Source organism: Lygodium microphyllum, chromosome 13 (assembly GCF_053477565.2).
Source record: "Lygodium microphyllum isolate KBCC chromosome 13, Lygodium_microphyllum_v1.1.10, whole genome shotgun sequence".
Taxonomy (NCBI): Eukaryota; Viridiplantae; Streptophyta; class Polypodiopsida; order Schizaeales; family Lygodiaceae; genus Lygodium; species Lygodium microphyllum.
This window is the reverse complement of record NC_141147.1, coordinates 153669472-153684224: the sequence shown is the minus strand read 5'-3', so window position 1 is coordinate 153684224 and position 14753 is coordinate 153669472. Positions and strand designations below refer to the sequence as shown.

General features: G+C 42.3%; 1 protein-coding gene across 2 annotated transcripts in view; it reads right to left on the bottom strand.

Moving 5' to 3' along the window:
- Positions 1-14753, bottom strand: part of SFC (ARF GTPase-activating protein) — a 104964-nt gene that overhangs the window by 6322 nt on the left and 83889 nt on the right. For both annotated transcript variants that reach the window (XM_087691946.1, XM_087691947.1), the window contains exons 5-12: positions 7297-7359; positions 7035-7079; positions 6876-6941; positions 6732-6779; positions 6536-6631; positions 6327-6368; positions 5499-5714; positions 21-152 (exon numbers count right to left, since the gene is read on the bottom strand). In XM_087691946.1, coding sequence (XP_087548072.1) covers positions 21-152; positions 5499-5714; positions 6327-6368; positions 6536-6631; positions 6732-6779; positions 6876-6941; positions 7035-7079; positions 7297-7359 — 708 coding nt within the window. The remainder of the gene's footprint in view (positions 1-20; positions 153-5498; positions 5715-6326; positions 6369-6535; positions 6632-6731; positions 6780-6875; positions 6942-7034; positions 7080-7296; positions 7360-14753) is intronic.

The following is a 14753-nucleotide window of genomic DNA, read 5'->3' as shown; positions in this document are numbered from 1 at the left end:
CAGTTGATTCATTGGTATACCGTTGGCTTTCCCCAATGTTTGCGGTAATAATACAAAATGCCTCGACTATCCAAGACAAAAAACCTTCTCTTCCAATCTCCACGCACACTTGACGAGCGTTTGAGAAGATAGCCTTGCTTAATGGTTTGCACCTACAACAGACAAACCACGAGAACAAATAAATGTCTTCAATCAGGCCAAATAACAAAATTATTGACATTCTGTCATTGGCAACAACCACATTTTCACATACCAAAATTCAGCATGTAAAGAAGCTTTCTTCATGCTGTGGATACAAATTCACTAAAGAACATGACAGAGAAATATTTGTTCTCTTCAAATATTGGCCTCCACAAGTTCCACAGTGTGAAACGAGCAAAGTTGAACAACTTCAATATCAACTTTTCCTAAAGGTTCTTAAAAATGCACAGAAAATGAAGGTGTTTTGCAAGAGTTACCAAGCAAAAGAGAGATGTGAGAGAGAACAGTGGCGTGCTAAACAAGTGTGATCTACAGATAGTGGGTATGTTCCTCACCCATGTGTTCCCACTAAGGCAGCTTAGATGGCTGGAAATTGGGTAACTGTAGGCCAACTGGAAACTATGGAATCATATAGGACCTCTCTACATAGACAAAAACTAGCAATTTGTTTCCATTCAGGGAAAAAAAATTACTCCATTGCAATGCAAACTTCCCTAAAGGAATTCTAAACGATCGAAAATGAGACTTGGGCTGCTGCTCTAATCTGTAGCAACCTCGCAGAGAACTGGAAAGGGACCCTGGTTGGGGGGTTTTACTTTGCAATTTCCTGTTACTTTGCTTATGCCATAGAGTTTTCTATGTATCAACTAGGGTCTGCATACATGTGTACATTTATCATACACCCTAACTTAATTGGAAAACTCTAACCCTAAGCAATATGATGTAACAAGAGCATAACATTATCTGTGAATTGCCGAGCAATATAATGTGACAAAAGTATAACATTGCCTACAAAGTGCCAAGCAATATGATCAGACATATGAAATGTCATACAATAAGGTTTTATGTGGTATCTATGATGATGACTCACTTGTACCTATTGTGAGATTAGAAGTGATCCCATGTGTTTCCCGTATGACTTAAGATATGAAATGTGTCATTAACAACATTTCAGTGTGGCTGGACAGGCTAGTGATACAGGTGCTATCACTCACTTCGTGAGTTATGTGTGAACTAACATAGGATGTATTTCTGAAGAGTTAGATATGCCAACCACCAAAGTAAGATCAATAGATAGATATATTGATGTCTACTAGAGGTGAAATGACCTTAGAGATAGATAAATGTCTCAAGTAGAGAAACATTTCACCCTTCTTTTCAACTTCTTTGTCTTTACATGCAATATCCTCCATCTTCTTCTCTTGTATTGTATCTGAAGAACAACTATCCATCTTTAATAGCCTTTCCCTCACTTACATGGGCAAGGTTTGATAGGTGGCACCCTTCTAATTGCATTTTTCAGCCCAATTAAATTATTTTTTGGAATATTAATTCTAAAAATTAACGTAATTATTAATTCTTTCTCAAAAAATTTAAATTGGCTAGGCCAATGTCACCCAAGTATTCCAACGCATTTATTAGCCATTGAGCTGGCATTAATAAATTAATTAATGCCTAGTTCCTAATGTGGACCACTGATATTAATGGCTAATAAATTTATCTAGGCCAAAATTTGATACCAAGTACCATCTAGTACCTGTCAAGGATACCGTAATACAACTTTTTCCGTTGGCCCCACTAACATCACATGGTCCTTGGCCCATTATTGTAAAATAACTAACTTGCACATCACATATGCAACTCACATTGGACATTTGATTAACAACTTAATCAAATGCTAAGCAAAGTATCAAAATTTCACATCCTCGTGACCCTAGATGATGACCATAATTTGCACATTTGATAAGCAACTTTATCAAATGCTAAGCAAAGTATCAAAATTTCACATCCTTGTGACACTCGGTGATGATCAAATGCATGTCATCATTATGAAATAACTAACTTGCACATCACATATGCAACTCCATTTGCACATTTGATTAACAACTTAATCAAATGCTAAGCAAAGTATCAAAATTTCACGTCCTCTTGACACTGGGTGATAATCATATGCATATCATGAAGCTATAACCATGTATTAATGTAGACATACCAATACTCTATATCCTCCTATTATGCCAACTATCTAGACTTTCCTAGGGTTTGCATCTCCATAATTAGCTATCTAGACAACTCTAAGGAAGTATAGAACATTCATGCTTAGAGGGGCTACATAACCTATATATGAAGGTAATAAAAGAGCCTTGACTACAAGCAATGGAGCTCCCAACTCTGCTTGAAAAATCTTGTGTAGTTGTCTCAAGGACAAAATTTTGATGTTCTGCTTAGCATTTAATTAAGTTAATAATCAAATGTATAAATGTGAGGGACACAGGTGTTGTACAAGTCAGTTTAGTCAAAATGACATGCCAAGGATCTTGAGATGTTAGTGGATGCCAAAGGCAAAAGTTGTAACAAGTTGTGCTTGATAGGTACTAGGTGGTACCTAGTGACAAAATTTGGCCTTGATCACTTTATTAGCCATGAGTGTCAGTGGTGACACTAAGGACTTGGCATTAACTAATAAATTAATGCCAGTCCCTCACTAACAAGTGCTCAAGAATACTTGCCTAATAAATTGACCTAGACAATTAAACTATTGGCTGGTCTAATTATTTTTCTAAGCAAGTAATAATATTTTCAGAATTCATATTCCAAAAATTAATGTAATAATGCTGAAATTCATTGGAAAATGGATTAGGAAAGCTGCCACTTTACAAAACTTGCCCGTGTAAGTGAGAAGAGGCTAGTGGGGACGCTTGTGAATGGTCATTCCAGCTTAGTAAAGGCTGTGGGAGAGAGAGGGGAGGCTATAGTAGGAGGAGCTAGCTATGGGAGACATTTTGCAGCAATCAAGGACAGCAGCAAGGGCGACAATACGAGCCCACGGTCCTATCATAGTAGGCGACAACAATTTGAGCTTTCATGGTTGTCTAGACAGGGCAGATGTTGATTTCTTCCATTTTCTTGCGATGGATAACTCTGAATTTTCTCTCCTTAGTATTCTCTTCTCTCATCCTCTACTCATTTCTCATCTTTTTCTCAACAAATTCCAGTAGTTCCAACCATTGGAGGTGGAGATTAGCTATGAAAAGCTAACAGGCAGACCTTTTTCTTTTAACACTAAAAGCAATTTCTATACTATGTAGTTTGAACTTATCCCTATTGTTTTTAATCTTCTCATTGTGCCTTTTGCATCTAGTGGTGCTCCCAAACATAGTAGAACCAAATACATTTAGATGATCTCATCTCTATTAACTTTATGGGTACACAAAAAAAAGGGTAGCATGCTCCAACTTAGCTGGCCTTTTGAATCCTCATAAATTTTATAAGGATTTGATCAAGAATTCAAGGATGTGCAAGGTTAATATGTAATACATTCATCCATAACTTACAAATACAGGACAAAATGAGAGCCAAATCACTCCCATGCAGATTGTAAATAATTTCTGACATAACACTAGAAGACTTGCAACAGAGGTGAGGGTTGCAAGCAATCTCTATCCACTTTACCCAAACCATGTCCATAAACACTAAAGTGCATGCAAAAGGGGGAAGGAGAGTCACAACTCAAGCCAAAAAGGGTAGAGGGTGCCCAACATGGGAAATCCTAACCCTAACTTGACGTCTAACCCAGCAACCATTGCTCGAGTGTTTTTTTCTTTTTCTTTATTTTTTTATTTTCTTGTGGCGAAGTGAAGGTGAAGCTCATCTTCATCTCTTCCTTCCACCTCTTCTTCCCCTCTCACTTCCATAGCTCATAGAAGTGGTTGAGTGAGAGGTTGTGTGACAAAAATATCATGTCCAAGCTATTCCAAAGCACTACAAAATACATAATGCTTTTGATGTAGATGCATTTGACAGCCTTTAAGGGTTGTATTTGAAAGCATTAGGTTAACATGTACAAGTTAGGATATGTCGTATATGTGCATTCACTTCCATAGCCACACAGGTGATGTATGTCATTTCATCAGCTATGATGTGGGGGATAAAATGTCATATGAGGAGGTTTCTGTGTGAGACCCATTTTCCACATGAGATCCATGATAATAGCTCACCTATATCTCTAGTGAAGATCTGGGTATCATGACGTATATTAGTGCTATCATTGATGGAAGAACTAGTAGCATGTGGCTATTAGTTTTCTCATCTGAACTATGAAAAAAAATACCTAAAAGTTTCTTATGCAAAAAATAATGCAAGAGGCAAACTCTAGACTGGTTTAACCAAAGAGACACAAGGAACTTTTGGTGATTTTTCAATATTTTAAAGGAAAACTTGAGAAATTTGAAAAAATCCAGGGCCATATTGGTAATTTTTTTAAATTAAAACATACGAGTCTATGACATAGTCATAGAACAACATCATATCACATACATGTTGCAAGTCTTTATCGCTTTATATTTATATTACTACAAATTTGGCTGAAATGACAAAATTCCTTAACCCTGAGGAACCAGGTCTCTTTCTAACTTGACTAGCTAGAGGAAACATGTTGTCAAGAATGAGTAACACTGGAATAAAATTACAGACACATCTCTATTTTCAAAACCTCTTGGTGACACCAGCGCATATGCCATGTGATAATTAATGTATGGATGAAAAAGATTCTTACCATATACACATGATCCACTTACATACAGTCGAATATGGATAATGGCAATATTTTGAGCCATGAAATTAGCACTGTCTTATGAAATGTGCTGTGTGGCAAATGAAAAAGAGGATGTGTAGATTCTGAAAGATATACATACAATCCACGTAACTGCATGTGGCTTCAGCTAAAGGGGCATGCTTGCGTTGTGTGTGTGTATGCAATGACCCAATTGTATGATGAATTGCCAAGGTCCCTGAAAGTAAGCAACTTCTTGTTTATCTAGCTCATGTGTGTGGTTAAAATCCTTGATAACCTTACTTTAAGCCGTATCTTATAAAACTCACTTGAAAATAAAAGAGAAACTGAATAGGATGTCAAAAACTATAGCTCCTTTTTCCCTTTTTGCTCATTCTTGGACATCCAAAATTGCTTCTGCGACTAGAGCATTCTCCAAAGAAGTATTTTGCAATCGGTTGAAGCAAGCTTGATGTGATATCATTAGATGAAGCTGATAGAATTGCATAAATAACCTTACATGGAGTGCTTAGGTTCTTTTCCAAATAGCATGTTAGACTCTTGGACTCATTTCCTTGGCAAGAAGTTACAAAAAGCACAATACATGGCATTTGTAAAGCATTCCTCAAAGAGAATATTTTTCCATAAAAAGGTTTCGTAAATTCGATCTAAAAATAGCATAATAGAAATAAGCACTTAAAAAGCATTAACAGTTCCCTTTGGCGGCATGAAACAGTAGGTCTACCTTCCCTCGAGGTGTAGACTGCATAACAGCTTCGATTAGTTTATGTGAGCTCCTACCCACTGCCTGAATACCATCCCCAGTTGGTGAAGCTTCGACATCACTTAAAGAGCGTTGATTGTCCCTCTCCATCTGCCGCCTGAACTCTTGCATTCTATCTGCCAGTGCTGCTTGTTCATAATTGGCTCGTTCTCGAGACTGTTGGGCGTATGTTAATACCTGAGGGAAAAAGAAATCAACTAGCTTTAGTTAAGACAAAACAATGTCACTGCCAAAACCCTTTTAAAGTAATGTCATGTAATCATATATCACAGCTTAATGATAGCTTTTGAGAGCACAAAAGTAAAAAAGGAGGAAGACCAGGAGGAACCAGAGGAGGAGGAGAAGGGGAAGCAGAAGGCGACAAAGACCTACATCATAAAGGAAGCAGCAATAAGGACAAGAAGAAGTAGAAGCAGGAGGAGGATGAGGACGAGGTATGCATACCTAAAGGAAGTAGGAATAAGGAAAAGAAGAAGTAGAAGCAGGAGGAGGAGGAGGAGGAGAAGAAGGAGAAATGAGGAGGAGAAGATATGCATATCTCACTGCACAAAAATATGCTTGCTGGACTCTAGACTGAGAGTCAGGAGGGTTGCACATGTGTAGGCAAGAAGGCCGGATAATGTGTAAACCAGGTCAGGAAACACACAGAAGAAGTACATCTAGCCAAAAAACAGTTTGGTCTCCAAGAATAACGGTCAAATTACAGAAAAGTTGGTGATATTAACAAAATGAGGAGAAGCTATATTAATAACACTGGCAGGAGCAGCACAAGGGGAGGCAGGGTTGCACCTGATGAATGTAAGGTTCCATTTGAAGCAGCAGTTCATAACCCTGATCAATAAATTGTGTCAGTGAGAGCACTTAGTTTCTAATTCATATGAATAAGAACAGGCAAACTAGATATGAAACTCGAAAGTAATTGTGTCAGTGAGAGCACTTAGTTTCTAATTCATATGAATAAGAACAGGCAAACTAGATATGAAACTTGAAAGTGCAACCTGCTTGAAGTATCTGAGATGTGCATCCATCATTCCACTGACAGACTCCAGAAACTCGAATTTCTTTTTAGCTTCAATATTTGACAAAGCTGTCACCTGAGAACATCAGAGCTCAAAGTTTACTGTTACATGTTCCTTTGCTGACAGAACAGTGAGGAATTGGATGAAACCAGACAAGTGTGTGAATCATACATACTAGATTGAAGCGTGCTTGCTCAAAAGCTGATCTTGCATTTCGAAGATCCTAAGAAAATAACAACACAACCAAAATGAGCAAAGAATCCTTTTCTTCACAAAACAAAAGAGCCTCCAGAATTATGCTTCTTAGCAAGAACTCTACCTCTTCTGCCTCTGCAACAATGTCCACCCTTGTGCCCTTCTTCAAAGAGAGAAATTTCTCACGAACCTAGAATGGGAGTTCAATAAACCCCAATTATTTCTGCATATTTTTTATGGTAAGTTTACTGTCTTCAGAAGGCACTAATGAACAAGAGCAGACCTGATCATAATGTAGGCTGGCCTTATCAAATCGCTTGCGTACTTCCTGAACAGACTCAGAGCAGAACACACGTTTAAATGAACTAAAACCCGCTACATATAAAGCTACTAACCAACAAATGTTCTATAATCACAGCTATGGAAACATTTCAACAAAATGAATCTTGTATGTAGTACTAGCTTCTAGTTAGCTGGCAAAACTTCAAATCTAGAATTGATTATTCAGTTAGAAATATGGCCTATCCATCAGTGTAAAGAGGTACCTTGACATCTTGAAGATCAATGCTCACAAATTGCATCAGCCGATCATTAAGCATATGTTCCACCTGCAAATTACACAAACAATTAGTACTTTGGCAACAGGAAGAAAAGAGAGAGAGGGAAGGTTGCAGGACAAAATAAGTCAAATCATACTTCATAGGCAACATATGGGAATTAAGTTTGAGACAAGAAAATCTGCATAAGAACTATTCTATAAGGGAAACACAGGACAAAAGCTCTGACTGACTTGTCAAATTAGTTTGATTGTCATTCTATGTACTGGGCATGGATTGTGTGGCAAGGAACTGCTTTATGGAGACAGAGGCAGAAGTATGACAATTCTCTTATCTTTCTGATGACTTCTCTTATCTTTCCTATGGGTTTAGTTATCTTTCCTATGAGTTCTGCAGTTAGGACCTAGTGCCTTACAGCTGGCATCAAAGCAAAGTTTGGATCGCCTCAAACATTTGGTGATTCTGAATTCTGCAGATGAAGTCTTCTGTGCCATGGGTTCATCAGTCTTAGCCCCCCCTCAACAGCATCTAGCATGCATGGGGATTCAGAGCAAGTGCCAGAGCCAGTGCCAAGAGAGACCCTATAGGTTTGATGAGTCTTAAATTTCTCTTACTGAGAAGCAAGCAATAATGGTGAAGAACTTATAGTGCCAAAGTTCAACAAGTAAGATGGGAAGCTTGTTTAAACTTGGGTGAAGGAGGTGGATAGTACAGTTGCCTCTATGTGGCAAATGTAGGGATTCAAGATTCTTCATGTGCAAAAGAGTCTTATCGATGAGTGGCCTTGGAACACATCATAGCTGGGATCATGTGCTGACCTTGAGATTTAGAGAGGAGCTACTATAGCTGGATATCTTGTACATACAGTTTTAGACTTACAAATCTTCAAATGTTAGCCCTATACCAAGATGCATTTTTCTTTCACTTTCATGAGATGAGATGAGACATTGAACAAGGATGTACTTTGGTTTTGTCTCATAGGCCATATTGGCCTTTTGTAGACCTTAATCTCTCTCTCTCTCTCTCTCTCTCTCTCTCTCTCTCTCTCTCTCTCTCTCGTAAAAGGTAATTGTATTAATTACGAAAAAAAGGTACAAGTTTACATGATTACAAGATACACGAGGGCTCTAAGCCAACGTGTGTAAAATCCCAATACGAAGCCACGAAAAAGTTACACAAGTCATGGCAAAGACCCAGAGGAAATTGCCATATGCCAGGGAAGTAAGTCCTCCCGAGGGAGCAAGTCTGAGTGCCGAATGAGATCTATCTGCCAATGCAAGAGACCTTTAAGCCTAGCAATGTGGCTCGGTACATTAGAGGCCGAATCAAAAAGAAAGGCATTCCAAGTGGTCCAATTGTGCCGCATCCCCAATATCTAAAAAAGTGGAATAAGATCTTCATATGCAATTGTGGCGGTGTGGGGTATTTTGGGTGCACAAAAACCCAATCGAAAGGGGTTAGTGAGGACGCCACCACCGTGCACCAAACCTATGACAAGAGCGACCAAATATTCTTAGCGAGCGGGCAAGAAATAAATCGATGTCGGGCCGATTCCATAGTAGTGGTGCAGAAGAAACAATTGCCGTTCGAGATTCCACGCTTGGAAACGGCCGAGGCAAGAGGAAGACCACCAATCATCACCCGCCAAAGAAAGACCTTACATTTGAAAGATGTCTCATTCAACCAGCCCTTCATCACAGTTGCCTTTCACCATGACTGAGATTTCCGCAATCCCCATACAGTATTAGCTTTAACACCTAGCCATTGATGATCTTTAATCAGAAGATGATACACCTGATTAGCAAAGGCCTTTTCCAGACTCAACCGGCCTGCAAGGTCCCAGTCCTGCCAAGGACGATCCACAGCAAGGGCAGGAAAGGGTTGCCTGCTCTGAAGCCCTAACAAAAGTTGTTCCCATAAATCACGGTATCCACGCGGGATTCTGAAAAGTCTCCTGGCAGTACGAAACGATGCCAAGACATTACGACTGACAAGGGTGGCATCCGCAACTGAAGTCACACCCAAACGGGCCATGCGGTTAAATTTTGGTCTGAGCTCATGTTTGTCTTCCCATGAAAGTAATCTCGAGACTACCAGTGTTGGTAGGAGTTAGTATGCAAGCGGTCCTCCGCTGGATGCCAACGCGTCTTTTGGAGCACCACTTTCTAGGAGCCGACCAAATGCAGTAACAGAGAGGAGGACGGACTGAAAAACCGAGAGTCTGCATTAAGGACATGCCACCAGGAGCTCCGAAGTTGTGTATTACCATGCCGAAGCCCGCTGTCCTCAAGAAAATAACGGGCTATAATGGCCCACGGGTGATGATCCACACACATAGCGCGAAAAAGAGATCAACGAAGTGCCAGCATATGAGTTTCGGCATCCAAAATAGCTCCACCACCCAGGCGCCTGGGGGTACATATATGTGACCACGAAATCCATGAAATACCTACGTGCAATGAATCCTTCTTCCATAACATGAAATGAATGGGGTGAGTGAGAGCCTTCAAAGTAGTAGGAGTCCACGGCAGCAATGGCAAGTAATATGTGAGTATTGGCGGCATAATTGTCTGAGCCACTTTGAGGCGGACATGGAAGGGCCATACTTGCGACTTCCAATACATAAACTTAGCTGCCAATTTCTGTGAAATCCACTCCAGTAGTTGCGTTGGTCGAACATCAACACCCAATGGGTACCCAAGATGCCTGACAATGGAACCACGCGGAACAACCTGACCCTGCCAATCCAATGACTGTAAATCAAACTCCGTGCAACTGAGAATGGCTGATTTGAAGACATTGATGCGAAGACCAGAAGCATGACCAAAGCGCGTCCACACATCTAATGTCTTGCGAATGTTGTCCTTGTCCGCACGCAAAATCATAAAGCTATCATCAGCCAAAGATTGGCTAATGAAGTGCTGTCCCAAAGGAAGAGACAATCCGGACAGCTGAATAGAAGCTGCCATTGAAGATAACATTGAAAGAACCGGGTGGGTCGCCAGGGCAAAGAAGAGAGGACTCAAAGGGCAACCCTGCCTCACCGAGCGTGCAAGGACAAATGGCTCTGTAACCCCACCATTGAGCATAACGCGCGAAGAAGCCACAGCACTAATGGTGTAGATCAATCGGGACATCCGAGTACCAAAACCCATAGCAGACATAAGTTCTGCAATGAAAGACCAGTCTAAATAGTCAAAATCCTTTTCCAGATCCGATTGAATCAATACCACTTCCTGACTAGAGTGCCTTGCATAGTCAATAGCCATTTGCACATTTAAGATATTATGCAGAATGTTGCGGCCCTTAATGAAACCATATTGAAGAGGATGCACAATAGCTGGAAGGTGCTTGTGGAGCCGATTCGCCAACACTTTGAAAAAGATTTTATACATCGAACCCATCAAAGAAATTGGTCTCCAATGTTGCAACATTGACGGCGAAGGAACCTTTGGAAGCAGTTTGATAAGGCCTTCTTTCCATGAGGAAGGCATGACCCCTGTTTCCCAAACCTGCTGAAACATAGCCGCCAATGGCTTCACCAGTTGGGTAGCCGAGCTCTCAAAGAATTCATTGGTGAGACCATCCCAACCAGGGCTTTTATCCTTAGGCAGGTGTAACAAAACATCCATAACCTCCTCCTCACAAATACCTGCCTCCAAAGTAGCTTGCATATCAAGTGGAACCTGATGGCGGACCAAATCATAGAAGACTCAGCGTACATGCGTAACCTGGTCAGAAGGCGAAGGAGAAGAACCAAGAAGATCCAGAAAATAATTCCTGCACATATTGACAATGGTCTGCGGATCAATGACCATGCGACCTTCTGAATCCTTGAGTCTAGTCATATTTTCTCGAGGAGGAGAAACATGCAAGGCGCGAAAGAACTTATGAGTCTGACAAGCACTTTCTTGCAAATTGTCAGTCAAGTTGTGCAGTTTGGCTTGCTGATAAGATTTCAACTGAAATTCTTTAATAAGATCAGCCAAACGCATCGCCAGTGACAGGAGAAATTCATCATCTGGGGTGTCCACCAGCAGCGAACAAACCAAAGCCAGTAAGTCCTCCGCTGCGTGTCGACGTCGCCGACAAATAGAGGCATGATGGATCCCATACTGCCAAGCAACCCGCTGCACATTAGAGAGCAGTCGTGCAAAGGAAGCCAAGCCCTCAACGGTGAAGTCCAATAAAAACCTCTCAATCAATTGCTGCATATAGCCCTAAAAGATTGGGTGCTTCAAATAAGACGAGTTGAAACGTAAAGGGAGTCTATCCAGCAACTGCATAAAAGGTGCAATGGGTTGTGCAAGTATCTCAAGCTGGAGAGGGAAATGGTCTGACAAGGCATATTGCTGCAAGACTTTCATTTCCAACATCTCAAGAAGAAAATCGTCATCCTGCATGATATACATTCGACCGCGACCATGTAGTTGCATATTGTGCGGAATGAAAAGTAAACCCTGTCGAAGAAGGGTGGAGCCAAGACCAGAGATCTTGCTTAAGTACCGCAAGAGGGAAGGCATTCCACACCTGACTTTCCGGAGCATCCATCACCGAATGCCCTGAAGTGGACTGAGAAGAGTCAATACACATATTGAAATCCCCCATCAAAAAACCCCTTTTGCCAAGTGACATGGAGCTCTGCAAAGTCTTCCAAAGATCTCGTCGGGATGAAGAGTCATTCGGAGCATAGAGGCCTAGCAACCATAAGATCTCGCCTTCAAATAAAACTTTGATTACCACAAAGCGGCCTTGTACATCAATTTTAATAAGAACAGGCTGGTATATCTCATGGACAATCATAAGCACGCCAGAATAGTGCATAGCATGAATCCCTGCATAAAACAAGCGAAACCCATGGCAATCCACAACTTTTCCTGCTTCACCGTGACTCTTGTGCTCAACCGCACACAAGACATCCCACTGATTCTCATGCAAGACAGTCCACATGGCATGTTGCTTATGGCGAGAACAAATGCCTCGCACATTCCACGTGGCTATCTTCATATATTTTCAAAAAGAGAATCAGAAACGAGGCAGCGCTTGCCTCGATTTAACCTTTCCCGCTAGAATGTCAAGGACACCTTTATCCAGAAAATCAGCTAACACAACAAAAGAATTCTGACGGCCCGCTTTAGAGGTAGATGGAATATCCACTGCCTTGGGAGTGGAACGGGGATAACGACGATCCCAGGGTGTAATCACATTACCTCTAGTATCAAACGCCAACTTAGCAGGTGGGCCCTTTGGACCGTCTGTATATGCTTTCCTCGTAGACTGATTACAGGGAGCAGAAGGAACCATAGCACGCGCAGCATGCTGGGAAGAGAACATTTCTTTCCTGCGCATATACGTGCGCACGGAATCCTGTGAAACATGAGACCCAGAATCTGCCAGGCCAACATCCAACTTTTTACATTTTTTGGGACGTGCCTCTAGCCAGTCATTGCTATGGGAATCCAAACCCAAGACCTGTTGTTTACCTTTATCCAAAACATTAAAGCTGGGTGGCCTCCTGTGACGGAGCATCAAGCACCATGTCATCCATAGGCAGCACAACATGCGCATCATCTGAAGACGGTTGCCTCTCTGGGCATTCGGCCATAAAATGCCCCAATTTTCCACACAAAAAGCATTGTCCTGCAAAGTTGCCCCATTTCAAGCGAAAGTGCAAAGGATGCATGCCAGAGCAATTAAGGCGAAGCCACGCAGGCCTTTTCCTGGTAGTGTCCCATCACATACACAAACGGTTTTGATTCATGGCCCTTAGGCTTGGGGGAACCAGCACCGTTCCCACAACGGCCATGGCATCCTTTAACAATGGCCAATAGATAGCCAGACAATTTTCCACTTCAACCCACACCGGGCATTCACGTTGAAGCAGGCGCTGAAAGGCTGCCATAGGGCACCATGGCAAAACATGGACCAAACGGTGATCAAAGAACAATGGCAGTTTGGACAGGAGCTCAACCCGATGCTTCTCCGATTTCAGCAACACCTCATAGAAGCCTCGGGGCCCAACAAAGATCTCCTCAACACACTCCCCTTGTAGTAAATGGTGCAGCCACTGGCAAATATGGGAAAGCAGTGGGATCCTGCCAGTGAAGAAGAGTATAACCGCACGGTCATAAAACACCAAAAAAGAGCGCAAGACAGTTTTCGGGTCCACTGTGGCTTCCAGAACTTCTTCAGTTCCCGAGTCAGAAAAAGCTTCATGATTATGCTGGACATAATCGCCAAGCTGAGTATTGGCAAACTCCAGCAAATGCTCCCAATCAATCTCCTGTGAATCCACAGAATCAAAGGCAACCTGCGCATAGGAACGTTCCTGAGGACCCATTGTCTCGTCCGAGATATGCTTGGAGCGTTTGCCCGCAGGCAGAAAGTCAGAACCAGAAGGCATCTCCTCCGTGCAAGAAACCATATCCTCCGGTTCCTCTGTATCAGAATCCGGACCAAGGGCTGCCACCGTCTGGTCGATAAAAGCCATATCCAACCCAGCCATGCTTCTGTCCTCTCTCTCTCTCTCTCTGCCTGTGAGTTGCCTGCAAGTCTCACCTGACGTGACCTGTCCTTGCAATCAGATTTCTCTATCCTTGCAGATTCATGTATGCAAGCCTTGTGACCGCAAGTCTAAGCCTGTAAGTCTGGGGGCCTGTAACTGTCTACGTTTATACCCTGCAGGAAGTTTCCCAAGCGTGTGTTGAACTGAAGCAGCAAAATGTGTACTTGACTACCTATAGAAGGGTGCACAAGGACTGTACCGAAGTCTGGGCTGCTCGCACAACATGTCTGTACCTGACTGGCAGTGAGAAGACTGTTCACACAGGGGCAGGGCAGAACTGCACTTCTCTCTCTCTCTCTCTTGGAGGACAGGTCGAACAGCGAGCGGGTCAAATGGCACGCAGGGCCGACAAGCAGGTCCGACGGCGTGCAAGTGCGATGGCGAACAGGTCGAACAGCAGGCGGGTCAGATGGCGAGCAGGGCCGACGGCGTGCAGGTCTGCAGGCGAACAGGGCTGACGGGCACCTACGGCGACCGAGACCCGTAGGTCTGACGCCCGACAATAGGCAGGCGTGATGGCGGGCAGGGCCGACAGCTCTCTCTCTCTCTCTCTTTTTTCGTAAAAGGTAATTGTATTAATTACGAAAAAAAAATACAAGATTACTTGATTACAAGATACATGACAACAATGCAAGTCATCATGCGACGAGGTGCTAAGTACTACAAGTTACAATTTCATGGCAAGGATGCGGAGGAAATTGCCATATGCCAAGGACGGAAGTCCTCCGTAGAGAGCAAATCAGAACGATGGAGAAGAGCTAACTGCCAATACAAGAGGCCCTTAAGCCTCACAATATATCGCTGAACATTATGGGCTGAGTCAAACAGAAAAGCATTCCGAACGGTCCAGTTATGCCAACAGCCCCAGTATCGAAGAAAG